The 26,514-nt window shown below is 41.1% G+C and overlaps 1 protein-coding gene across 1 annotated transcript in view; it reads left to right on the forward strand.

The window, feature by feature from the left end:
- The window catches only part of LOC126213053 (triosephosphate isomerase), a 38,486-nt gene extending 23,491 nt beyond the window's left edge, over positions 1-14,995 (forward strand). The window contains exons 3-5 of the mRNA XM_049940624.1: positions 7,595-7,689; positions 9,495-9,713; positions 14,582-14,995. Coding sequence (XP_049796581.1) covers positions 7,595-7,689; positions 9,495-9,713; positions 14,582-14,791 — 524 coding nt within the window. The 3' untranslated portion in view covers positions 14,792-14,995. The remainder of the gene's footprint in view (positions 1-7,594; positions 7,690-9,494; positions 9,714-14,581) is intronic.
- Positions 14,996-26,514: the final 11,519 nt, after the last annotated feature.

Here is a 26,514-nt window from a genome sequence, read left to right on the forward strand (position 1 = left end):
TTGTTTTTAGATTAAGTAGCAGTATGTCTTTGTTCGTAGAGGAAACGGCCTTAGTTAGGAGCAAGGCCTGCTTAATATCACTGTATTTTGAGGCCTGCTGTACATATTTAATTGGAGTTGCAAACAGAGGGGAGTAAAAACTAGTGTACTGCTGATGTCAGCGTAAGAATATTGTCACGATGGTAGACTGAAAACTGCAGTGATCTCTCCATAGTAGTTTCCTATGCTTATGGTATGCTTTGTCAAATGCTAAGTCTAACAGTTGACGAAAGTTTGTCAGATCAGATGGAATCTGATATAGCAATACATCTTTGTCAGTGAGAGTTTGAAGTGTGGCTTATGATGATTAAAAGTGTTTGGCCTTAGCAAGAAACTTGTAGACAGGATTTGTTTTTCACACAATGAAGGAAAAGTGTGATGCCTTTTTCTTTTCACAATTTCCCAGAATGCGATGTGTCTACCAGACGACTTTCTATGCAGAACATTACTATTTTCACTTGTGGTGCAAAGTTTGTGGTAGGTTCTTGAAAGTAACCAACCATCCAGAATGATCATTGACAGTATTGTGGATCAGTGCGTAGATGCGGACTGGGACTCCAGGGTCACCGCTGTAATTTTGAAAGACAGCGTTCTTTTACATTGCATTCCATTTTCAAAGTTGAACTTATCTACAGTGTACATCCAAGATTCTCTGAAACCAGTGCTTTTTTGTTCGCATCTGTAACAACCATTTTAGTTCATCCTGTAACCACCGCATTATCTTGTGTACTGAGGCATTTTTGCTTCTGACTTTTCTTTTGGAGTTAAGATTCTTCATGAATATAACTATATTTACACTACTGGCCATTAAAATTGCCACACCACAAAGATGACGTGCTACAGACATGAAATTTAACCGACAGGAAGAAGATGCTGGGAAATGCAAATGATTAGCTTTTCAGAGCATTCAAACAAAGTTGGCGCCGGTGGCGACACCTACAACGTGCTGACATGAGGAAAGTTTCCAACCGATTTCTCATACACAAACAGCAGTTGACTGGCGTTGCCTAGGGAAACGTTGTGGTGCCTTGTGTAAGGAGGAGAAATGCGTACCATCACATTTTCGACTTTGACAAAGGTCGGATTGTAGCCTATCGCGATTGTGGTTTATCGTATCGCGACATTGCTGCTCGCGTTGGTCGAGATCCAATGACTGTTAGCAGAATATGGAATCGGTGGGTTCAGGAGGGGAAATACGGAACGCTCTGCTGGATCCCAACGGCCTCGTACCACTAGCAGTTGAGATGACAGGCATATTATCCGCATGGCTGTAACGGATTGTGCAGCCACGTCTCGTTCCCAGTCAACATATGGGCATGTTTGCAAAACAACAACCATCTGCACGAACAGTTCGATGACGTTTGCAGCAGCATGGACTATCAGCTTGGAGACCATGGCTGCGGTTACCCTTGACGCTGCGTCACAGACATGAGGGCCTGCGATGGTGTACTCGACGACGAACCTGAGTGCACGAATGGCAAAACGTCATTTTTTTGGTGAATCCAGGTTCTGTTTACAGCATCATGATGGTTGCATCTGTGTTTGGCAATATCGCGGTGAACACACACTGGAAGCATGTATGCTGGAAGCATGTATTCGTCATCGTCAGACTGGCGTATCACCTGGCATGATGGTATGGGGTGCCATTGGTTACACGTCTCGGCCACCTCTTGTTTGCATTGACAGCACTTTGTGCCGTTGGATGTTGCATTTCAGATGTGTTACGACCCGTGGCTCTACCCTTCATTCGATCCCTGCTAAACCCTACATTTCAGCAGGATAATGCACGACCGCATGTTGCAAGTTCCTGTACGGGCCTTTCTGGATACAGAAAATGTTCGACTGCTGCCCTGGCCAGCACATTCTCCAGATCTCTCACCAATTGAAAACGTCTGATCAATGGTGGCTGAGCAACTGGTTCGTCACAATACGCCAGTCACTAGTCTTGATGAACTGTGCTATCGTGTTGAAGCTGCACGGGCAGCTGTAACTGTACACGCCATCCGAGCTCTGTTTGACTCAATGCCCAGGCGTGTCAAGGCTGTTATTACGGCCAGAGGTGATTGTTCTGGGTACTAATTTCTCAGGTTACATGCACCCAAATTACGTGAAGATGTATCACATGTCAGTTATAGTATAGTATATTTGTCCAATGAATACCCGTTTATCATCTGTATTTCTCCTTGTAGCAATTTGAATGGCCAGTAGCGTTTTTTTTATAACCGCCAGTGGGTTTGTTGTCTGCAACAAAGAGTCTTTAGTTGTTTCTAACTGTTTGTCTATTCTATTTAACCATTTTGCAGGCCACAGCAAGTACACTTATCAATAACCGTGTTTCTTTACCCTCCTTCTGACTAGTAGTGATAGTCCACAGCACAAGCTGTAGTTTCTGTTTGTTGTGAAATACAGCATTTGTCATTAAACATCTCATATGTCTTTTATGGGCCATGGGAAATATAATTACCACAAAACTAATATTTCCCTTTGTGGACTGTAGGAGACATACTTACCACCAACTTTATTGTGTTGCTATGCTTTTGGGAATATGTCTTACTAATTCAAGATGTGGCCAGCATCTTTTGGTAATACATTGTACCAGGTGCATCAAAATGACTACAGCAATGAGTTTTTGTTTGCTGAGAGATTACTACCTTTGTGCTGAGAGATTACTACCTTTGTCACTTGTGAACTCGGAACACAATTGGTTCATTTCTACAGTATCCCACACTCGTGGGCTGAAGCATAAGTTGCCAGATTTTTAAATCTGGTACATATCAAGTCGTCTTCCCCAGATGTGTTCAGTGTCAATTCAAAGTTTGTGTAATGGCATCCTCAAACAGCACACAAAAGGATTGTGGGAAGAATACTGCCCACGATAGTTTTAATAAATATCCAAAATACGAGGGTTGCCCAGTAAATAATGCCCCATATTTTTTTTCTCCGAAATAAAAAATATTAGAAATGTGAAACTTTAGGTGCGAGTTATTTGAAGTTTCCCGCGTGTGTACGCAAAGTTTCAGTTTCCTCCGACAGAGAGCGGTGGTGTAGGAATGTTCTAAAATGGCGTCTGCAAGTGACATCCGTCAGAAACAACGTGCAGTGATTGAATTTCTCGTAGCAGAGGAAGAAACCGTGGGCAATATTCATAAACGCTTGTGCAACGTCTACGGAACATCTGCAGTCGATAGGAGTACTGTTGGTCGCTGGGCACAGAGGGTGAAAGCATCAGAGGGCGGTGCTGCGGAGCTCCGAGATTTGCCGCGGTCGGGAAGGCCTCCCACGGCTGTCACGCCTGACATGTTGCAGCGGGCTGATGTTCTCATTCGACGGGATCGACGCATTACGACTCGACAATTGGCACTGGAGTTGTCAGTAAGCAAAGGAAGTGTGGATGTGATTATCAATCAGCTTGGATACTCAAAAGTGTGTGCAAGATGGGTTCCTCGGTGTCTTACTGTCGATCACAAATCCCAAAGAAAAGACATTTCTTTCGATTTGTTGCGACGCTTTCACGTTGACGGGAAGGCCTTTTTGTCACAGATTGTGACAGGTGATGAAACTTGGGTGCATTATTTTGAGCCCGAAACAAAAAGACAATCGATGGAATGGCGTCATGCTTATTCTCCACAGAAGAAAAAATTCAAAACAGGTCCTTCAGCCGGAAAAGTCATGATGACTGTGTTTTGGGATTGCGAGGGCGTAATTCTCATTGATGTGATGCCAAAAGGCAGTACCATTAATTCAGAGGCTTATGTCAAAACATTAGACAAACTTAAACAGCGCTTCCGGCGCCTTGGGCGTCATGTTAACCCACAGGATGTTTTGATTCAGCATGATAACGCTCGTCCTCACACAAGTTTGAGGACTTGTGAACACATCGCGAAACTGGGTTGGATAGTGTTACCCCATCCACCCTACAGCCCCGATTTGGCTCCTTCAGACTTTCACTTGTTTGGGCCAATGAAGAATTTCATTCGTGAAAGACGTTTTGCCGATGACGAAGAAGTGATTCACGAAGTGACAACCTGGCTCCGTAGGCAGAGTAAAGATTTTTACCGGCAGGGAATACACGCTCTTGTGTCTCGCTGGAAAAAGGCCGTCGAACTTGAAGGAGATTATGTGGAAAAATAAAGCAAGTAGACAAAACATCAGTCTTTCACATATGTAAATTTGATTGTTGTGGAATAAATACTTCTGGAGAAAAAAAAATATGGGGCATTATTTACTGGGCAACCCTCGTAAAATGATCAGAAATTAAATATATTCAGTTGATCATTATCCTAATAAGGTACAAAAAAAGAAAAAAATAATAATTTGCTGAGTCCTTACAAAAACTGTGCCCACCGAAGGGTTAAATATTTTTGTAAGTTTAACCACCATTTTGCGTAAGACAATCTTCATGCATTTTATGTTGATGGCTTCTCTTGGTGTATGCTGTATCATCACATTGAGCAGCAAAAAATTCACAGGATTCCTAATCACCACTGTGGTGACATTAACTTTTTTGGATTCCAGAGTAATGTTACAGTGACAGGAGTCCAAACTTTTACCAGAAATTGAAAGAAAGTACTACAAGAACGTAATATTAGCTTCTGTTTTTAACAAAGTCTTGAAATGACATTTCCCTTCAGTGTGCATTCTGCCAAGTAATATGTTAATACACAGTAAGAGACAGATACCCCCAATTATCACTAGCTGCTGCTATACTGTGCGCAATCAGAGAATTCTGCATTTACATGATGGGGAAAGATCTTTTTCAGATACGGACTTTTTCCCTGATTCTTCACTTAACTGGTCCAGTAATGATGCATAATACTCTCCAGTTATTATTCATCCTTTTGTAAGTAGTCAATGCGGATGATTCTGCATGCGTCCCAAAGACCATGGCCATCATCTTGCCAGCCAATTTCACATTCTTTTCCATCTTTGGGGTCCATTAATCTTAAACACACTATTTTGATTGTTCTTTAATCTCTGGAGTATAGTTGTGTACCCATGTTTTGTCCTCAGTTAGGTATTCAAACAGAAACCTGGCAGGATTGTGATGACAAAGTTCCAAAATAGTCTCAGTGTTGACGGCACAGAAGCGTTTATTCTCCACTATGAGCAAACATGGCACCAATCTTGCTGAGATCTTTTTCACAGCCAATTATTCATGCAAAGTTGAAAACACAGTACCTTGTGAGATGCATGTGGCTTCAGTTATTTTACGCACTTCCATCTGTCAATCGTTCAAAATCACGTTATCGATTTTGTCAGTAATTTTGGTGGTGGTCACGTTTGTTGGATGTCTCAAATGGAATTAATCTCGTGTGGATGTACAGCCACATTTAAATTGATTTACCCAATTGTAAACAGTTGCAACACAGGAGCAGATGTCGTGAACTTCATCCAACTCAACTTCTGATCGGTTTCACTGTTAAGCCTTTTAAATAGATGTGTTTAATCACCACTTGAAACTCATTTTTTCCCATGTTTTAAAGTAATCATATGCTTGTTGCTTAAATCGACTGGAACAATGAAGCTAGGTGATGGATACAACTATAATGTAACCTCCCCTCTAGCAACAGATGGTGCTTACTACCAGCGAACTGTTTTGATACTAAGACTGCCATCTCTTGTACTTTCTAAGGACTTAATGGATGACCCTCATAATTGCTTTTGTCATCAGTGTCGTGCATCTGTTGCATACAGTCCAGTTGTAATGACCATGCTCATCCTCAAATAGGATGAGCTTTCAATAAGTAGTGCACACTTTTTTTTTTCAATCAGCCAATTTCAGTTAAAAAACTCAGAATTTGCTGTGGGACATTGTCGAACATTCTTGCTTCAGCCCCTATAGTTTCATGAAGTTTCAGTAGGTGGTGACGCTATACTGTCTGTAACAGAGGTGTGTTCCGAGTAGAAAACTGTCATTGAGTTTCTTTTGGCAGAAAATCAGAGCATCACAGAGACCTGGTAGTGAACTAAAGCGTGATGAGTCGTTTGATGACTCATCGGTCATCGTCACAACAATGTCACGCAAACCGGTCCGATCTCCAGCATGCCGGCTGTGTGCTACCCACCGGAAATTGAAGAAATGACTTCAGTGCATTCGTCGCCACAAAAATTCAAACAAACTTCTCCTCCTCTGTGATAATGCAAGCCCTCACACAAGTCTGCACACATCCATCCTACAGCCCGAATCTCGCACTTTCAGACTTTCATCTGGATGGCCCAATGAAGAATTTGCTCTGTGGGAAGCAGTACATGGATGATAGAGGTTATTTATGCAGGAAGAAGTTGGCTCAGATGTCGATCAGCAGTATGGTACCATGCAAGCTTACGGACCTTCCCAGTAAAGTGCTGCAAGGCCGTTGCATTCAGTGGAGTTTATGTTGAAAATAGGGTTTTGTGGGAAATAATATGGTGTACTGGATTCACGAATGAAAACCAAACCGCTTTCAGAAAGTAAATGTATCGCATTACGTATCGAATGCCACTCGTGATTTTGAAACAAATACTCACCTGTTTGTCAAGTCACTTGTTTGTTACTGTTCAGGCAAGTTTTCTAAGAACCCTGTAATCCATAAATGTGAGTTTTGCTGCCTAGTTTTGTACCTCTTGTGTGTGCTTACTTTCCTTGGTGTCCTCAACATGACTTTCGGCATAGACCCACCTGTAAAAAGATCTGTTAGCGTAACTTTCACGATACTGCAAGGTAAAATAAAAGCTGGTATTTTGACAGTCTTCTTTGATGGCTCTGCCTGGGAATTCATTGGGATATTATCAAACTGTGTGCTCTTTACTTGTTTTGATGTGTACAAGTCATATGGATAGAACAGCTTGCACAAGTATTAGATTTAGGTGCAGCAGGGTGGTCGGAGGAACTGAAACGGTGCAAGCAAATTAGTGACACACACACACGCATATGAACTTTATTGTGCTGTGATACTTAACTGAAGTTGTGCAGCAACTCATTGGATATGCTTGCGGAGAGATACAACTAAGCAGTGGCCTGTCAAGGTGTGCTTTACTGAATACAATGTCAACAAGACTGTGTCTGTCCAGAAGCCACACTGTCAATCACTGTAGTAAACATTTGTCCCTATGCAAAGGCTATCTATAGACGACTCTACTTGAAGACTATCTCACAGGCTTCCACTGTGAACTGTAGCTACGAACAGCAACCCTGGAACTCTGTATTAAAATTGTTGTACACCAGAGCTGAATATGAATCGTCTCGTGCTGCCTGTGGTGCCGCTTATCACAACGCAGAAGTCCATCTCATTGCCAGCAGTGCAGAGATTGCCAATTGGGCTGCAGTTGTGGTTGGCAGTGAATTTAGCACTGCCTGTGGTGCCAGTTGGAAAGTCTCAGCAAGCCAACTACGATTGCGTCTATTGGCACAGACACACATTTTCAGCAGAATGTTATTGTGCTTTGCCCTGAAAGATTTTATCTAGGATTGCACAGTCCCTGGAATCCTGCTTACTTGTGCTTCTGGGTTTCTACTTCCTTGATCTTTAAATTAAAGGTTTCATTGTCCTCTGATGATTATTGTTTGTTGTTTCAGGTGAAATAAGCCCTGCAATGATACTGGATATTGGCGTTAAATGGGTTATTATTGGCCACTCTGAGCGAAGAAATGTTTTTGGTGAAACAGATGAAGTGAGTACTATTAATTACTTGTATCTCCCCCCTCTCCTCCTCCCCCCCTCTCTTCCCTCCCCCCTCCCCCCTCTCTCCCATAGACTACTGTTTTTGCACTACATTATTTTCAAAATTTTTTTCAGCTCATAGTTCTGCAGCCAGAATAATTTTTTTAAAAGAATTGGTTGATCACTTGTGAATGTAACATCTTAATTGCAGTGTGCTATTTCGAGCCCACCTTCTGTACTTGCTACCCTGGCTGCCAGATTTCTGCCCTATAGCAGAATACTGTATTTATGGAAAAAAAATTTTTCTTACGTGTAATTGACTATTGACAGTAAACCTCACCAGGGTACAACCTTTAACAGGGTACAGACTGTAACACACACATGTAGCGAGTACAGTGTGAGAAAAAGTTTACTGTAATAAAGCATAAAGAGACATTAACCTGTTCTGTGGTCTTCATCTGTGTGTGGCTACTGCAACTTAAACCCGTTTGAGCCTGTTTGCTGTATTCATGTGTAGGTCTGCCTCTACATTTTCACCCCCTCACATTTTCCTCTGTTACTAAATTGACCACCATTGATACCTCAGGGCGTGTCCTATCGACTGGTCCTATCTTTTGATCAGTTGTTTCCTCAGTTTCATTCAGTAACGACTCTTTTCATTCCTTGTCTAAACTTTGTATCATACATGCTTCACTATTATATATGACTATGCTCCAACCAAATACATTCAGGAAATACTTTCTACCACTTAAATTTATATTCAGTGTTAACAGCTTTCTCCTTTTCTGGAATATTTTTCTTGCTATTGGGAGTCTGCATTTTATATTTTCTCTACTTTGGCTATTGCCAGTTATTTTACTGTCCGTGCAGCAGAACTTGTTTACATCTTTCAGTGTCTAATTGCATAATCTAATTCCCACTGCACCACTTGATTTAAGTACATTCCATTACTCTTAGATTACTTGATGTTCATCGTATAACCTCTTTTTAAGATATTACCCATTCCATTCAACTGGTGGTTCCAAGTCATCCTCAGTCTCTGCCAGAATTAATGCTGTCATTTGAAAACATGAAACTTCAAATTTCTTTCTTATGTGCATGGGTAAAAGAACACACACTCTAGTGACAATCCACAACTGTATGAAACACTTACAACATGTATTTGCTTACTGCAAATTCCAGTGCATCAGTTGTATTAGGTCTAATGGACCATAATGTAAGGATGTAGATAGTGTGGCATATGGAAGTTTGCGTCAGTCCAGGGAACGTGCACAGATAGCCGAAGTTAAGTGGACCACAAGTGGGAAATCTGGGTTCGAGTACTGTGTGGCACAAGTTTTCATATGTCATTGGGATGTACAACTACACCTAACTCAGTTGATGTCGAGGAATTCAGTCAGTGAATAAATTTCGAAGAATTTTAAATTCTTGCCCACGATTTTTAATTTACTTTCAAAATCTCTCTTTGGGTTCCTTTACTGCTTTCTCTGTGGATGGCTTGAATAACATGGGGGTAGGTTTCAACCCCATCTCACTCCCTTCTGAAGCACTGCTTTCTTTCCATATTCTTAGAGTCTTATAACTGCAGTCTGGTTTCTGTAAAACTTGTGCACTACCTTTTGCTTCCTGTTTTTATCCATGATAATTTCAAAGGGTGTGTACCAGTCAGCATAGTCATAATGGTTATCTGTATTTATAAACGTTATGGGTGTAAGTTTTTCTTCCTTCAACTATTTTCTAACATGTCTTAACATCAGCACTGCCTCGCATAGTCCTACACTATCGTATGAGTAAACTAAATTATGTGGTTTGTAGCTGATTGCAGAAAAATGTGCGCACGCTCTGGAGTCGGGCCTTTCGATTATTGCGTGCATCGGGGAGAAGCTGGAGGAACGCGAATCAGGACGTACCACGGATGTCGTGTTTGCGCAGACGAAGGCAATCGCTGACAAGATAACCGACTGGAGTCGCGTCGTGCTGGCATATGAACCTGTGTGGGCAATCGGCACTGGCAAGACTGCAACCCCTCAGCAGGTAAACTGTGTGTGTGTGTGTGTGTGTGTGTGTGTGTGTGTGTGTGTGTGTGTGTGTGTGTGTTTACATTTCTGTGTCAACTACAACAGGTAGTTATGTTCACAAAATATTCTGTCCTGCTTCCTTGGTTTGTCTGCCCACCTCATTTGTCACCAGCTATTTAGCACAGGCTCTCTTTCCTATAAGTACTTATTGATTTTGTACCCTGAACTTTGTCTTAAGTCCACAAGACTTGCACATTAAGTTTGATGTCCTCTTTTTTTAAAAAAATTTTTGTAACGTACCCGGCAGTTTCTTCGTGTTTGTTTATTCGTTTCGGAAATAGGTATTAGTTGGTGTTCCTTTATGTGACCAGAAAGTCTGCCAATCGGATCATGAGACGTACGCAATGTAGTGCTTCGGTAGCTCAGTTGGTAGAGCACTTGCCTGCGAAAGGCAAAGGTCCCGAGTTCGAGTCTCGATCGAGCACACAGTTTTAATCTGCCAGGAAGTTTCATATCAGCGCACACTCCGCTGCAGAGTGAAAATCTCATTCTGGAAACATCCCCCAGGCTGTGGCTAAGCCATGTCTCCGCAATATCCTTTCTTTCAGGAGTGTTACTTCTGCAAGGTTCGCAGGAGAGCTTCTGTAAAGTTTGGAAGGTAGGAGACGAGGTACTGGCAGAAGTAAAGCTGTGAGTACCGGGCGTGAGTCGTGCTTCGGTAGCTCAGTTGGTAGAGCACTTGCCCGCAAAAGGCAAAGGTCCCGAGTTCGAGTCTCAGTCGGGCACACAGTTTTAATCTGCCAGGAAGTTTCATATCAGCGCACACTCCGCTGCAGAGTGAAAATCTCATTCTGGAAACATCCCCCAGGCTGTGGCTAAGCCATGTCTCCACAATATCCTTTCTTTCAGGAGTGTTATAGTTCAATTCTTTTATCTTGGCGGCTCGCGCATGCCCGCCTAGACGCGGGAGATTGCTGCGTTGCCAGTTGCACACGACACACGCGCCAAGAGAAGCAGCGCCATAGTACAGCATAGTTCGCAAGCTTACGTTTAGGGGGGAGCGCGCAGTTCATGAAGTAAAGCTACCACGGCCGCATTAACCCTTTCGCTGCTACAGAGACGTGCACCCCGGATTCCGCGCTGTGGGCGATTTTGTCACTGCACTGCTCGCCTGTGCAGACACACGGTGTTCCGACTGCTTTGACACTCTTTATCATTCGATTCCACAAAAACTATTTGGCTCAAAAATTAGATTTTTACCTATCTTCTTGACTGATACCTTCCCCCCATAAATGACTTAATTTTGTTTCGATGTTCAACGCAGTTATTATGCAGCATTAAATATAGTAAACCACTGCACGAAATTTTGAAGAGTTTGCAGAGGTAAAGTCCATAGAGTATACTTTCCGTATGGTCGATTTTAGTTGCCACAATGTTGAGAATGAAATGTGGACAAGATACCTATATATTTCATTTAATTTAAGTACCACATAAGTGTCGTATGTAATATTGAGAAATATTCCACCTTTCGCGGCTGTAACAAAAGTTTTACTTACACTGGGCACGTTTGGCTTTATTTTAAAGCACTTCAATCAATCAAAAGGAAGTAGACAAAATACATTAAACAAAACTGTGGACTTACAAAAACATTAGGACTTGAATATACCGTCTGTCAGTGAAGTGCTCAGAGCTATGTCAAATATAATTTTGTGTGTGGCACACACAAACAGCATTTATTTGCTAAAACACTGATCAGCCGACAAAAACGTTGAATATTGTGTTACCGCAGCACAAAACTACGAAAGGTGACTTGGCAATGGAGGAGACAAAATACTGTCCACTAAAGATGCTTCAAAAGAGAGAAACGCGTCTGGTCTAAATAAGTCGCTTATTACAGTTGCAGAAGAGGAATATATTTCAGTACCATAGGTAAAACTGCGACTGTGGAACAAAAACAAGAAAGAGAACATGAGTACCATTGTGTATGTACCATACCTTTCACTGATTGAAGTGCTTTAAAATAAAGCCAAAAGCGCCTGGTGTAAATAAAACTTTTATTACAGTCGCGAAAGATGGAATATTTCTCAATATTACATACGACACCTATTTGGTACTTAAATTAAATGAGATATTGTTATACAGTAAATTTTATATGAAATTTAGGTATCTTGTCCACATTTCATTCTCAACATTGTGGCAACTAAAATCGACCATACGGAAAGTATACGCTATGGACTTTTACCTCTGCAAACTCTTCAAAATTCCGTGAAATGGTTTACTACATTTAATGCTGCACAATAACTGCGTTGTACATCGAAACAAAATTTAGTCATTTATGGGCGGAAGGCATCAGTCAAGATGATGTGTAAAAATCAAATTTTTGGGCCAAATAGTTTTTGTGAAATCGAATGATAAAGTGTGTCAAAGCAGTCGGAACACCGTGTGTCTGCACAGGCAAGCAGTGCAGTGATGACAAAATCGCGCACAGCACGGAATGCGGGGAACACGTGTCTGCAGCAGCGAAAGGGTTAATGAAGAGACAAAGCACTAGAAATTTCAAAAAACTCCATTCAAACAAATAAAATTCTTGAAGTAAGACACTTCGATATTGTTTTTAAATAAAGAAAATTTTATGCACCACACAAGGTTTGAACTCATTACTTTTCGCTTAGTAGCTCAGGACTTTAACCGTTATGCTATCGCAGCTCGCGTGGCAGTAATACTCCATAAACATTCTAATATGTTGAGCAAAATACTGACAAACACTATTAGTATGACTATGAATTACTCGTGCTTCGTCGAAGTACAATAGGAAATAAACAATTATCGCTGTTCTTTATTGCGAAAAAGCGGTTCGTGAGATTGATACAAACACCTTCCCTTGTTATCGCCTGAATTAGGAGTCTTATTGCTTGTTTGGTTTAATTAATTAATATAATATGAAGAAATTGGTATAAAGAACACTTTTTACAAACTTTCGATAAAAGAAAGTCTGCTATCAAGACATGGCTTTTGTTCTATTACTTTATTTATGACTGAACGTTTCTAAAACTGAAGACACTCGTCCGTGCTCTGCACTGCAGCGAGATCTGGCAACGTCGTTCTCTGTTCATTGGCTGACTGTGTTTTGTGACGTCAGGTGCGCAGAACGAACCTAAACTCGGCCGCCAAGATATATGACGCGCACTTTAGTTCTGCAAGGTTCGCAGGAGAGCTTCTGTAAAGTTTGGAAGGTAGGAGACGAGGTACTGGCAGAAGTAAAGCTGTGAGTACCGGGCGTGAGTCGTGCTTCGGTAGCTCAGTTGGTAGAGCACTTGCCCGCGAAAGGCAAAGGTCCCGAGTTCAAGTCTCGGTCGGGCACACAGTTTTAATCTGCCAGGAAGTTTCGAATTAAAATAAGTTTGCATAATTACGGAAGGCTAAAACATGTTATTAGTTTCAGGTTTTATCTCCACCTTTCTGACAGTCAAGCATTAATCGCCTTGCAGAATAATGACGTTATTTTTGTCGGTTTGCTAAAGAAATTAGACTTTTATTAATCTTTTCCGCTGGGGCTGTCAATTTATTTGAAACGAAGTATTTAATTCCATACTATGGGCTAGTTTCAACTGTTTGCTGCATTTCAAAAGTGCATGTTTTCATCTTCTAGCACGTATGGCGTTATGCCATAATAAAGAACCAAAGATGAGATAATACAGTACCAGTACTCAAGAAAATTTATGTCCGAATCTAGACATATGACTGTGCACTTTAAGCCGAATTACGCATTTTAGTATGCTTCGCGAAATTCCAATATTCTTGGAATATCCTCTGATGTCTTGTTTCTTTTATGACATAATGTAAGATCTTCTAATGTTTTACACCTATGAACATACGGGCTTCCTGCATCATCGTAGCTGCCCAAGTGTTGTGACGCCTGTTTCTGGCGCTCTCTGGCAACTACTGAAACGAACCTATTTCTAACAGGTCACTGGAAAATATTGCGAATGGTTGTTTGGAAAGCATTACTTTCAAAGATGAATTATGTGCAAGAATGTACGATGAATTTCTTAAATCACACAGGATTTGACTCTCATTTAAAAAAAAAGTCTTTGAGAACGTACATTTAGAAAAATTTCGAGCTCAGAAAATCATAATTTATGTCTTTCTTAAAAATTTTACTGACACATTTGTGTGATGTACCTTAAAGTCTAACACGCGCATAAAAATCAACATTATATGTGAAAGCTTAGCTTCTCTTGCAGCTTATTAGTCGTAGAGACCAATATTGTATGTGAAAGCTTTGGTTTTCTTGTAGCAACACTGTGTATGTTAATTTAAACCATTAACTTTCCCTGTTTGTGTGCACTCGCTACTTGACAGTAATATTGCTATCAGCTGACTACATCACATGTTCTACGCTAGAAGATCCACTCTCACCGGCTGGCGAGATCACGTGACAAGCTATGACTGGCTACAAAAGCGCATTGCAATCTTGATTTCAATGCTTCGGAAAGTAACATGCGGTGTTTGGTGGAATTTAAATTTAGACTTTCATAATATGAAAATATGCAGTGTACATGTTGTTGCACATCAAAGATCTTTCCAATTTTTTTTAATATATAGTGAGTTTGGTTTGCTAAAGGTCTGGGAAGTTCTACGCCAGTGTATAAAACCATAACTATTCAAAGGATTGATAAGTTTTACAGTTCGGAGGAAAAGTATACTGTCAATTAACATGGAAAAAGTGTATTTTCACCTGGGAGAAAGTGTGATTTTAACCGGGAAATTTGGGAATTTTTTTCTTGTCCGCGTATACACCCTTTTATAGTACTATTCAAAGTTTGTCACTCCTTTTTGTCTGCGTTTTTTCTGGAGACTGAGTGCAATTGCTGTAATGTGCAGGCTCAAGAGGTGCACCAGCAGTTGCGGTCGTGGCTGTCAACGAACGTGTCCCCGCAGGTGGCGGAGCAGACACGCATAATGTATGGTGGCTCCGTCACAGCGGCCAACTGCAAGGAGCTGGCGCAGGAGGCAGACATTGACGGCTTCCTGGTGGGCGGCGCCTCACTCAAGCCAGAGTTCGTCAACATCGTCAACGCCCGCGTATGTTGATGGACCGAGTCGATGGGTGTGCTACACTACTGCCAGTTAACCTGTTATTCCTTTCCCATTCTTACGTTACCTTCGTACCCGCACAAAGGTTTCGTTGTTGCGTTGACTTCCTGTGCATACCATCAGAGAATGTTATTCAGTGGCTATGCCATTTGCATGTATAAATATTGCTGAAATATTAAAAAAAGTATTTATCGGACAAAATATGAGGTTATTTTCTTCCTGTCATTCAACAGCAAGTGGCGTAATGTATTCACTGTTTTGTCATGTCAAGTCTTAGATTCTTTTTGGAATCCTGAAGTTATCAGACAGAAAATGCAGCGAGCAAAAGGTTATCTTAACATTGTACAGAAACCATACTGAAATTGAGTTGAACAACATGAGAGGAAGACAGACAGACAGATTTGTAACCAGTCACCTATGTTACTCATTCTGTACACAGTGAGCAGTAAAAGATTAAGTATAAATAAATCTTAGCCTGGCACTGTAATTGTTGGAATCAGCAAAGGACAAGGGATTAGCAGTGCAGTAAATCCCATTATCAACAGAAGAGATTGTTAGCAATGTTTTTCAAATAATCAAGCTTTTCTCTGAAAATTGTCTGTCCTAAATTTTTGAGAAAATGCACCATGTTCAGTTATGTACAACAAATAGTCATACCAACAACTGATGTAGCACATGAATAAAATTAATTAGACAGTAGAATAGTCCAAATTTTTGAGTGCACATATTATTGGACATTTGAACTGGAAGAATTGTATTACTGAGCTGCTCAAACAGTTACGTTTAACTACTTTTTTCTTATATAATTGCTAGTCTTGGGAACAAACAAATGAACCTTCTTACATATTTTCACATTTCCACACAATAATGTCATATGGAATAATTGTCTGGAGTAACTCATCACTTAGAAAAAAGTATTGATTGCCCAAAAATGAGCAGTAATAATAACGTGTTCACCCATGGTCATCATATGTAGGTACCTCTTGTAGGAGTTAAGCTTTTTCAACTGCACCGTCGGAATGTAGAGATTGACGAATGAAATTCATCGTAAATAATCCACCAAATTTTGAAATGAATATGATGTCTGCCTAAAACACTGAATGAAAAATGACATTTAACAGTATTACCCATTATTAAAGTTTTCAGTGGGTCCGAAAGGAGTTCAATATACAGCAAAAATTTTTGATCATTGGCCAAAAACATAAAATGTTAGACAGGTAGCAAAGGAATTTTAAATCTAATTTAACATCATCTCTTCAGGGCAGCTACTTCTATTCCATGGATTGCTTTACGTTTAAAAACTGGTAGCTTAGAAACTTTTTTTACAAGTGTAGTGGCATGAGTAGGACTAAAAAATGTGTTCATTAAAAACATTTACATATGCTGTAAACTGACAAGTTTCACATTTCAATACAAGATATCACTCCAGTGATCTACATGACATGTAAGCAACTAATGGAATGGATAACATCTTGAAAAGAGGTTACAGGATGGAAATAAAAGTGAAATGAGGGTAGTGAAATGTAAATTTAACCCTCGAGCGGGCGTGCCTCTGTGTAAAGAGGGCCACCCCCAAATAAGATTGACTTGTACTGTTCCACTGTTTTACAATTGTGAGCCTGTTCCTATTCCTTCATTATTGCTTCATCTAGCACAGTGATCTTGCTTCATGTAACACAGTGATCAGTTGTGTTATACATCCAAGTAGCAGTAGTAATGTAAAATAAACAGTGAGCTAGGTGAGAAAAAAATTATGATCTGTGCAAGTAACTGCTCCAAATTCCAAGCATGCAACACAATCCTACAATGAGATAGTTGATACTCCTTGACAGAGCATAGGGCAATGATGCAGGAGACACGCACCGCCGTACTAGGCAAGGTCCTAGTGGAGGTGGTTTGCATTGCCTTCCTTCGACCGTAATGGTGATGAATGATGATGATGAAGAATGATGAAGACGACACAACACCCAGTCATCTCGAGGCAAGTGAAAATCCCTGACCCCACCGGGGATCGAACCCGGGATCCCGTGCTCGGGAAGCGAGAACGCTACCGCGAGACCACGAGCTGTGGACGTGAGATAGTTACCTCGTAGATAATTACTGAATGAATAAGCGCTGCAGTCTGATGCAACTGCTCTGTTTAATGCTTCGAGTGTGTCATTACCGTGGGTTGGCACTTGTATGTGGCAGCAGAGTGACGTAATGAAAGTTTATTTTATTATTGTTCTATTAAACAGTGATTGGGTCATGTAATGGAAGTTTATCATATAACTGTTTGATTAAACTAAGATTAAACTGTGATTTTTCTCATATGTGTTTATATTGGCAACATAGAAACAGCTGTTCTTTACATGTGTACAAAGTACGCCATGCATCTGTTCGTGTAACGAAAATTGGCATGCCTGCTCAAGGGTTAAATCAGCTGATACTAAGAGAATTAGATTAACAGATGAGTTCAGCTATTTGAGCTCCAAAATAACTGATAATGGCTGAAGTAATTGATGTAAGTTGCAGAGTGGCAATCGCAACAACAGCATTTGTGAAAGAGAGATGTGTTAACATCAAATATAAATTTTAGTTTGAGAAGTCTTTTCTGAAAGTGCTTGTCTCGGTGCAACCTTGTATGGAAGTGAAATGTGGACAATAAACAGTTTAGACAAGAAGAGAACAGAAGCTTTTGAATTATGGTGCTACAGAAGAACATTGAAGATTGGGTGGATAGAGTGAGTATCTAATGAGGTGGTACTGGAATAAATTTGAAAGAAAAGTAATTTGAAACGTTCTGATAAAAGAAGTGATGTTTTTCTTGCTGTAGGGTTTTATGTAGCTGCTGGCTCTCTCCTTGAAGTCAAAGCTGGATCAGAGCACTTCACGAGATCTGTCACCCAATGTAATATCTGACGTATTACCTTTTTTTCTGTCGCCATCATTGTTTTTCTTGACGTAGAGGTACCGGTAATCACTGCCTCTATAAAATCCCATATGTAGTTGAGGAAAGGCTTGACTTCTTCATATTCTGCAGATGTTACTGGAGCAAGGGAAGATAACTTCTACTCATACCGCAAAAAAATCATGTCCTTTACTTTCGTTTTACAAACGTGTATTTCCTTGAATGGTGGGGGTACAGATGATTAGAATGGGTCGCGAATTAGAGAAGAACACAACTTCTCATATGACATGAACTGCTCCATGTGACATTAAGGATTACAATATTCTTTGTTTGTCACAAAACCATGTTTTCTTTTGTTTTCATTCTTGGATAGAGTGGTTGCTTCTTGTCAGTCAAGCCACTGCCAAGCCGCAGTGCCAAAATGTAAAAGGACTCACCCACAGCAGATGAAGCTGTTTACTTGTTGGCACACTTTGCCATTTTCTCGTCTTCTACACCTCCTGTTTAATGTCTGCACCTACGAAAACAAATGCCTGTGTGCAGTATATGTTCCCCAACGTACTCCCTACTTAATATTATTCTGTTATTCCTTGTACTACACAAGGAGTGTGAAATGTCATTTGCCTAAACAGCATGTAACACTTCAGATGGGATTGGTTAACCCTCCCGTCAGCAAGCTTTTTCACACCTCTATTTTACCAAGCGGGGTATTTGGACTACCCCAAAAGAGTTTTGTGTTTTATTGTAATATTTGTTCTCAGATTTCGTTATTTCCATTGAATGGGTTAATTTAGTATTGAAAAACAGTTCAACTTTTCAGTCAAGTACATTTTTGCACTGCATGCACTTCGCAGTAACAGTTTCTTCTCTGTGTATATTACAAACAGGTTTCTTGCATGTTACACAACAGAATCTTGTTTTCCAATCTTCATTTCTCTTCCAATCTTGACATCATTGTGGCGTTGGTAACTTGGAACACTGGGTCTGGATCACTGCTGTAGGAATTGCAGTACCACAAGCTTTCAGTGCATCTTCTACATCTTTACGAAGACCATTGATATTTTTGACTCTTTATTCCATGTTGCCTTTGCCGAGTCCAAATGCCATTTCAGTCGCGAAGAGTTTACACCGGCTTCAGTTAGTCTTCTGCCATTCAGGGAAATCTTTGTGTGTACCCATTCAGGGAAATCTTTGAGTGTACAGAACATATGCATTCAGTGCTGCAATATCTATCATTTCCATGAAGATTCTTAGTGGCCACCGCCTCTTTCCTTTAACACAACTGTATTATCTTCTCATTTTGCCCCCATTATTTACAGCACCTTTGGTTTTGTTGTAGTGCAGTATGATTTCGGGTTTGTGTTCACTAGAAAATTGTAGTCCACTTCTAGAAACAAACAAATCTCTAGTGTCTTCCTCCTCCTCTTCTTCTTCTTCTTCTACTACTTGTTCACATGAATGTGTAGTGTCTTCTGATATTTCATCATCAGCTTCATCTGATGCTGTGATATGTTCTTTGTCAATAGGTTCCATATATTCATTCAGTTCATTATCAATGTCCCATTCATTTTTATCGTCACTGACATCAGAATTGTATAGAATTTCCATGATCTCTTCACTAGAAAGTCCTTTGGACATCCTTACTTGCAGATGAAATAATGACTCTTGTAATGTCAGCTCAACAGTGAACATCAAATTCAACTCGACAGTAGTAACCAGCAACAATAGCAAACATTGGATCCATGGCAAAACTCAACAAAGAAGATGAATGGCAGATATATTACCCAAAATCTTCTTTTTCTACAAATAAGATGTTTCATACCAAGTGGGGTAGTATCACAATCCCACCGATACATGACTTGAATAACAATGATAAAGCCAAAAAAATTAGACAGTCGTGAGTGTGAATTCAGTGTCAATCATTTTAGTACAAAGTCATGAAACCACAGGCATGTAGCCCTTCAGATAACATTATTATAGGGAAAAAATCAACCTGGGGTAGTCAGAATACCCTGCTTGGTAATGCGAGGGTTAAAAAGATACATCCTGAGGCATCAAAGAATTGTCAATTTTGTAATGTAGTGAAGTGTAGGTGGTAAACATTGTTGAGGCAGACAAAGGGGAGAATATAATATACGGTTGAAATGGACGTAGGTTGCTTTAGTTATTGAGAGGTGAAGAGGCTTGACAGTACACACTGATGCGGAGGGTTGTCGTCTTTGGTTTCAAATTAAAGACAAGAACAATAACAGTAGTAAGTCTTATGTATAGATACCATGTGACTGAGCACAAGGTCAAACAGTGTGAAAAGGATATCTTGTTGCTCAGTGCTTAGAGGAGCGATTGAATCACAGAATGTTGCAGTGAAAAGAATGGTAGAAATATTTCACACACACACACACACTCTGTCATCTCTAGGCTCTAAGGCCTGACTGTGACTGCATCTGAGGTAAGCAGCAATCTCTGCTGGGCCGGGCAGTGTGGGTACGGAAGATGTGGGGCAAGGAGCAGGAGGGATAGCAGTGATATCATGCTTCAACATCTGTGATAACAGTTCCAGTGACAAGAAGCTGGAGTATATAAGGTACACATTCTTTTAAAGAACGTCAAATATGTGCATATGTGTATGCAGTCAGAAAGAACTTACAATGAAACACTGTTACTGCTGCTACATTGGGCCAACAGTACACATTGTGAAGCAGAAACAGGTGGAATACAGGCGGTACTTACACTTATGCTAGCCTTAAAAATCATGTGTGGTGAAATGCACTTTAGAAAACAAACACCAGCACATATTCGACAAAAAATCTGTCATTATGAGAATGAATGGATTTTTGGACAGTACTATAAAAGAAGTCATACAAATAAAAATGTCTAAAAGAACCATCAATAAGGACGACGGTTTGTAGCTCAGCAGACCCTCGAACCCGGCCATCAACAGGTCGAAGATGCGAGCACCAGTGATGTTGCAACCAGCAGCATGGCCACATAACAGCAAAGCCGTGATGACGCTGTTGTCATTTACCATTTGACAATGGCCAAGAACAGTGTGGTCGAAAGCTTGTGAGCTTTCATCCACCTGACGTGCCTCGAAGTGTGTCAAGATTTTAATTCATATTGCCTCGAGGTCCAGCATTCAAAGTCTGTAAAAATGAGATACAATAAACCTGTAAATTTGAATATGCCTATTGATTTAAGTTAGTTAATTCAGTAACTATAAGCGGTTGATCTACGAACTCTACACGACGTATATCGGTAGTACTTCAGTCAGTGTAGTAAATCTGTTAATTAAACAATGGGAAATCCAGGAGGGAATAATCACAATATTACGAGAAGGATAGACTGCTAATCACTGTAGATTCTGGTCACAAACAGGCACAGAAAAAGCCTACTAAACACACCATCTTTTAAAGTAGACAAAACACACACACACGACCACTGCAGAGGCCAGACTGCAAGTACCTGTGCGTGGTAGAAGCAGCAATCTGGGTAGTGGGGGTAAGTAGGAGGCTTGGAGGGGGAGAGATAGCAGTGTAGGGGTGGAGAACAGTAAAGTACTGCTTGAGGGAGCATACAGGGACATAGCGGAGAAGAGGGTAGTACAGTCAGGAGATAAGATGTGGGAGGGGGGGGAAAGTAAAAAGACTATCAGTGTGTCTGAACAGAACAGAAGGCTGTATAGTGCTGTGTGCGAACTGGGAATGGGATATGGGGTGAAGGACAGTGACTAAGAAAGGTTGAGACCAGAATGTTACAAGACCATAGGATATATTGCAATGAGAGTTCCCACCTGTGCAATTCAGAAAATTGGTGTTGGTTGGAAGGATCCAGATGGCATTGGCTGTGAAGCAGTCATTACAATGAAGAATTTTGTGCTCAGCAGCATTCTCAGCAATTGAGTGGTCCAACTGTTTCTAAGCCACAGTTTGTTGGTGGTCATTTGTGTGTACAGCTTGTCGGTTGTCATGCCCACATAGACCGAAGTAAGTGGTTGCAGATTAGCTTGTAGATCGTATGACTGGTTTCACAGTTAGCCCTGCCTTTGATAGGATAGGTGATGCTTGTGACTGGACTGGAGTAGGTGGTGCTGGGAGGATGTACGGGACAGGTGTTGCATCTAGATCTGTTAACAGTGATATTATCAAACAGGCAATGGGTTGGAAGCAGGGCTGTGCAAGGATGGATGAGGATATTGAATACATTTAGTGGGCAATGGAATACCACTGTGGGAGAGGTGGGAAGGGTAGTGGGTAGGACATCCCTCATTTCAGGGCACGATGGGAGGTAGTCGAAACCCTGGCAGAGACTGTGATTCAGTTGCTCCAGTCCTGGATGGTACTGAGCCCTTTGTGACTGGATGGTGGGACTTTGGGAGGTGGTGGGTACAGAAGGCACAGGAGATCTGTTTCAGTACAAGGTTGGGACGGTAATTATGGTGTGAGGTGTTGTGTGTTGTTCGTAGGTTTGATACGAACAGAGGTACTGATATAGCCATCTTTGAGGTGGAGTTCAACATTGAGGTAGGTGACATGTCGGGTCGAGAAGGACGGGGCGGAGCGAATTGGTGAGAAGATGCTGATGATCTGGAGGACTGTGGATAGGGTGTCCTCACCCTCAATGTAGATTGTGTAAAGATGTGAATGAATCTGAACAAGGTGAGGGGGCTTGGGATTCTGGTTGATTAAGGAGGATTTCTGTTGGTGGCCTATGAGTAGGTTGAGATAGGATGGTGTCATGCAGGTGCCCATTGCTGTATCATGGACTTGTTTGTAGTTGATCCCTTCAAAGAAGTAAATGTAGATGAGGATGTAGTTGGTCACAGTGATCAGGAAGGAGGCTGTATGTTTGGAATCCATCAGGCATTAAGAAAGTGTTCAACAGCGGTTAGACCGTGGGAATTAGGAATGTTAGTGTAAAGGGTAAAGGGAGGTAACAACAATAGTGATGAGCAGGGCACCTCGTGGTAAACTAGCAGCAAATTTGGAGAGTAGATGGAGGAAATGGTTGGTATCTTTTCTGTAGGATAGGTTGTGGGTAATAGACTGAAGGTGCTGGTCTACAAGAGCAGAGGTTCTCTCATTGGGGGCACAGTAACTGGCCACTAAAGATTTGAGCAGAGACTGGAGATAATGCTGGATTTATGGAATGCAATACGTCTTACATTCCCATAACCCTCCTGGTCTCAACATCTGTAAGTCATTGTCCTTCTCCTACCTATCCCCTTCCTGTTTCCACTCCAGCACTACACAGCCTTCCATTCCATAAGCACACCCACAGTCTTTTTATCCCCCCCCCCCTAAAAAAAAAAATTGCCCTCTGTCTAACCTCCTGACTCCACCTAGCTGACTTACTCTCTCTCCAACTCGTTCCTGTATGCTCTCACAAGCAGCACTTTACCGTCACCCACCCCTATGCTGCTATCCTTCCCCCGCCTTACCCTCACTACCGAGATTGCTTCTCCCATCATGCAAAGTTACTTTTTTTCTTGCCATGGCAGCCAGAGACCGTGCCCGTGCCTGTGTGTGTGGGATTGTGTGGAGATGTATGTTGTCTGTTTCAGAAGAAGGCCTTTTGGCAGAAAGCTTACGTATTTAGTAGTCTTTTTGTTAACTCTATTAATTACTTGAAATGTAGATGAAATGGGAGATATGATACTGCGTGAAGAGTTTGACAGAGCACTGAAAGACCTCAGTCGAAATAAGGCTCCGGGAGTAGACAACATTCCATTAGAACTACTGACAGCCTTGGGAGAGCCAGTCGTGACCAAACTCTACCATCTGGTGAGCAAGATGTATGAGGTAGGCGAAATACCCTCAGACTTCAAGAAGAATGTAATAATTCCAATCCCAAAGAAAGCAGGTGTTGACAGATGTGAAAATTACTGAACTATCAGTTTAATAAGTCATGGCTGCAAAATACTAACACGAATTCTTTACAGACAAATGGAAAAACTGGTAGAAGCCGACCTCGGGGAAGATCAGTTTGGATTCTGTAGAATATTGGAACACGTGACACAATACTGACCCTACAACTTATGTTAGAAGCTAGATTAAGAAAAGGCAAACCTACATTTCTAGCATTTGTAGACTTAGAGAAAGCTTTTGACAATGTTGACTGGAATACTGTCTTTGAAATTCTGAAGGTGGCAGGGGTAAAATACAGGGAACGAAAGGCTATTTACAATTTGTACAGAAACCAGATGGCAGTTATAAGAGTCGAAGAGCATGAAAGGGAAGCAGTAGCTGAGAAGGGAGTGAGACAGGTTCGTAGCCTCTCCTCGATGTTAGTCAATCTGTATATTGAGCAAGCAGTAAAGGAAACGAAAGAAAAATTCGGAGTAGGTATTAAAATCCATGGAGAAGAAATAAAAACCTTAAGGTTTGCCAATGACATTGTAATTTTGTCAGAGAGGGCAAAGGACTTGGAAGAGAAATTGAACGGAATGGACAGTGTCTTGAAAGGAGGATATAAGATGAACGTCAACAAAAGCAAAACAATGATAATGGAATGTAGTCGAATTAAGTCGGGTGATGCTGAGGGAATTAGATTAGGAAATGAGGCACTTAAAGTAGTAAAGGAGTTTTGCTATTTGGGGAGCAAAATAACTGATGGTGGTCGAAGTAGAGAGGATATAAAATGTAGACTGGCAATGGCAAGGAAAGCGTTCCTGAAGAAGAGAAATTTGTTAACATCGAGTATAGATTTAAGTGCCAGGAAGTCGTTTCTGAAAGTATTTGTATGGAGTATAGCCATGTATGGAAGTGAAACATGGATGATAAATAGTTTGGAGAAGAAGAGAGTAGAAGCTTTCGAAATGTGGTGCTACAGAAGAATGCTGAAGTTTAGGTGGGTAGATCACGTAACTAATGAGGAGGTATTGAATAGAATTGGGGAGAAGAGGAGTTTGTGGGACAACCTGGCTAGAAGAAAGGATCAGTTGGTAGGACATGTTCTGAGGCATCAAGGGATCACCAGTTTAGTATTGTAGGGCAGCCTGGAGGGTAAAAATCATAGAGGGAGACGAAGAGATGAATACACTAAGCAGATTCAGAAGGATGTAGGTTGCAGTAGGTACTGGGAGATGAAGAAGCTTGCACAGGATAGAGTAGCATGGAGAGTTGCATCAAACCAGTCTCAGGACTGAAGACGACAACAACAACAACAACCACCACCATGCAGCTATGGTTTGAAACTTAGTCAGGTTTCCTCTTTAATTTTTTAGATCTCCATTCCGTAGTTCTCATTGTTTATAAGCAGCGCATCATTTTGTCACATGCTAATAGCCTATCACATGTCAGTGGATCTACTAAACTGCATGTATGTGTCTACTAAATGTGTAGTGCACAACCATAACTGGTCCTATCAAGTTCATTTATGGCATCTTTGAGATGGGGTACACAAATGATGAATACGTTGATGTGCTTTTGGTGCTGGGTGGATGCGATAACCAAGTTGCTGCTCCTCTGTGTATAATGCATGGTGCTGTCAAAGGTGCCAACCTGATAAGAATGTTTTTCATCACCTGGAGCAATGCCTCCAGGAAACTGCTAATCTTTGTCCACAAGTGTGGACAGAAGTTACCCCAGGACTAAAAACACTTATTCCACAAATAGAAAACATGATTCTTGAAGCTGTTCACCTATCATCTCCATCGAGTATCCGGGATATTGCAAAGAAGTTCCAAGTATCTCAATGACTGGTTGTTGAAGTGCTGTACAATGAAGAATGCAACCATAACATTACACATTAACTTGACACCAGCAACCAGAGGATCGCACTTGGTGAGTACAGCTTTGTGACTGGCTTTTGCTCCAATTGGAAGATAATAAAAATTCTATAAATAACGTGATACGGGCTGATGAATCTAGCTTCATTTGTGAAGGTATTTTCAACCTCTAGAACAGCATTATTGATCGGAACCCAACCCACATCACCTGTGAACGTGGCTTTCAGGCATGCTTAGGCACAAATCTGTAGGCTGGCATAAGGAGAGGAGTGGTTTTGGGCCCCTTACATATTGTCAGACAAGGTGATTGCGCCCCTGTATCGTACATTTCTATGTAATACTTTGCGGACGTATTAGAAAATGTTCCACCCGACATGTGGCGACAGCTGTGGTTTCAGCATGGTGGTGCACTACACTTTGGTACGAATGTCTGTAACTATTTAAATGAATCATTTCCACGGGAATGAATTGGTCTTGGAGGTCTAATGTTCTGGCCTCCACTTTCCCTGTACCTTAATCCGGTAGATTTTTATTTCAGAGGATGGTTACAGGAACAACTTTGTAGTAACCACGCACGGATGTACGTGACCTAATAGCTTGCTTGCACGCCACTTCAGCAGTAGTGGGGTGCAGGTGTGTTGCGTAGGGTCCAGCAAAGCACAATCCAGCGAGTGGCAAAGTGTTTGCAAATTCGAGGTGGTCACTTTGAACATATTCTCTAAAGTGAACATTGCTCGTACGCATACATATCGGCTCTCTGAAGCTTAGCCTGGATGTCAAATGTACAGAAGGAAATTATTATGCATAGCACGATATGCAATATGGTGTAGCTTACCTTTTGTGTTTTTTGTACCTCGCTGGATGCAGGCAATGTTACTGTATCCACTATATTTGCTATTTGATTTATTTGTGTCACGGATGAAACAAAGTGATCATTCATGTCTGTAGGTAGTTCAAGTTATGACTTAATGTTTAAATAAAGGTAACAGTAACAGCAAGAAATACACAAGATACTGCAGTGTGGAGTTGCAAATTGGATAGAATTTGATGATTTAACTAAAAAAAAGCCTTGGTTTTTTTATGTAATTTCTGTTAAATCTATTT

Source organism: Schistocerca nitens, chromosome 11, assembly GCF_023898315.1.
Source record: "Schistocerca nitens isolate TAMUIC-IGC-003100 chromosome 11, iqSchNite1.1, whole genome shotgun sequence".
In the NCBI taxonomy this organism is placed as follows: Eukaryota; Metazoa; Arthropoda; class Insecta; order Orthoptera; family Acrididae; genus Schistocerca; species Schistocerca nitens.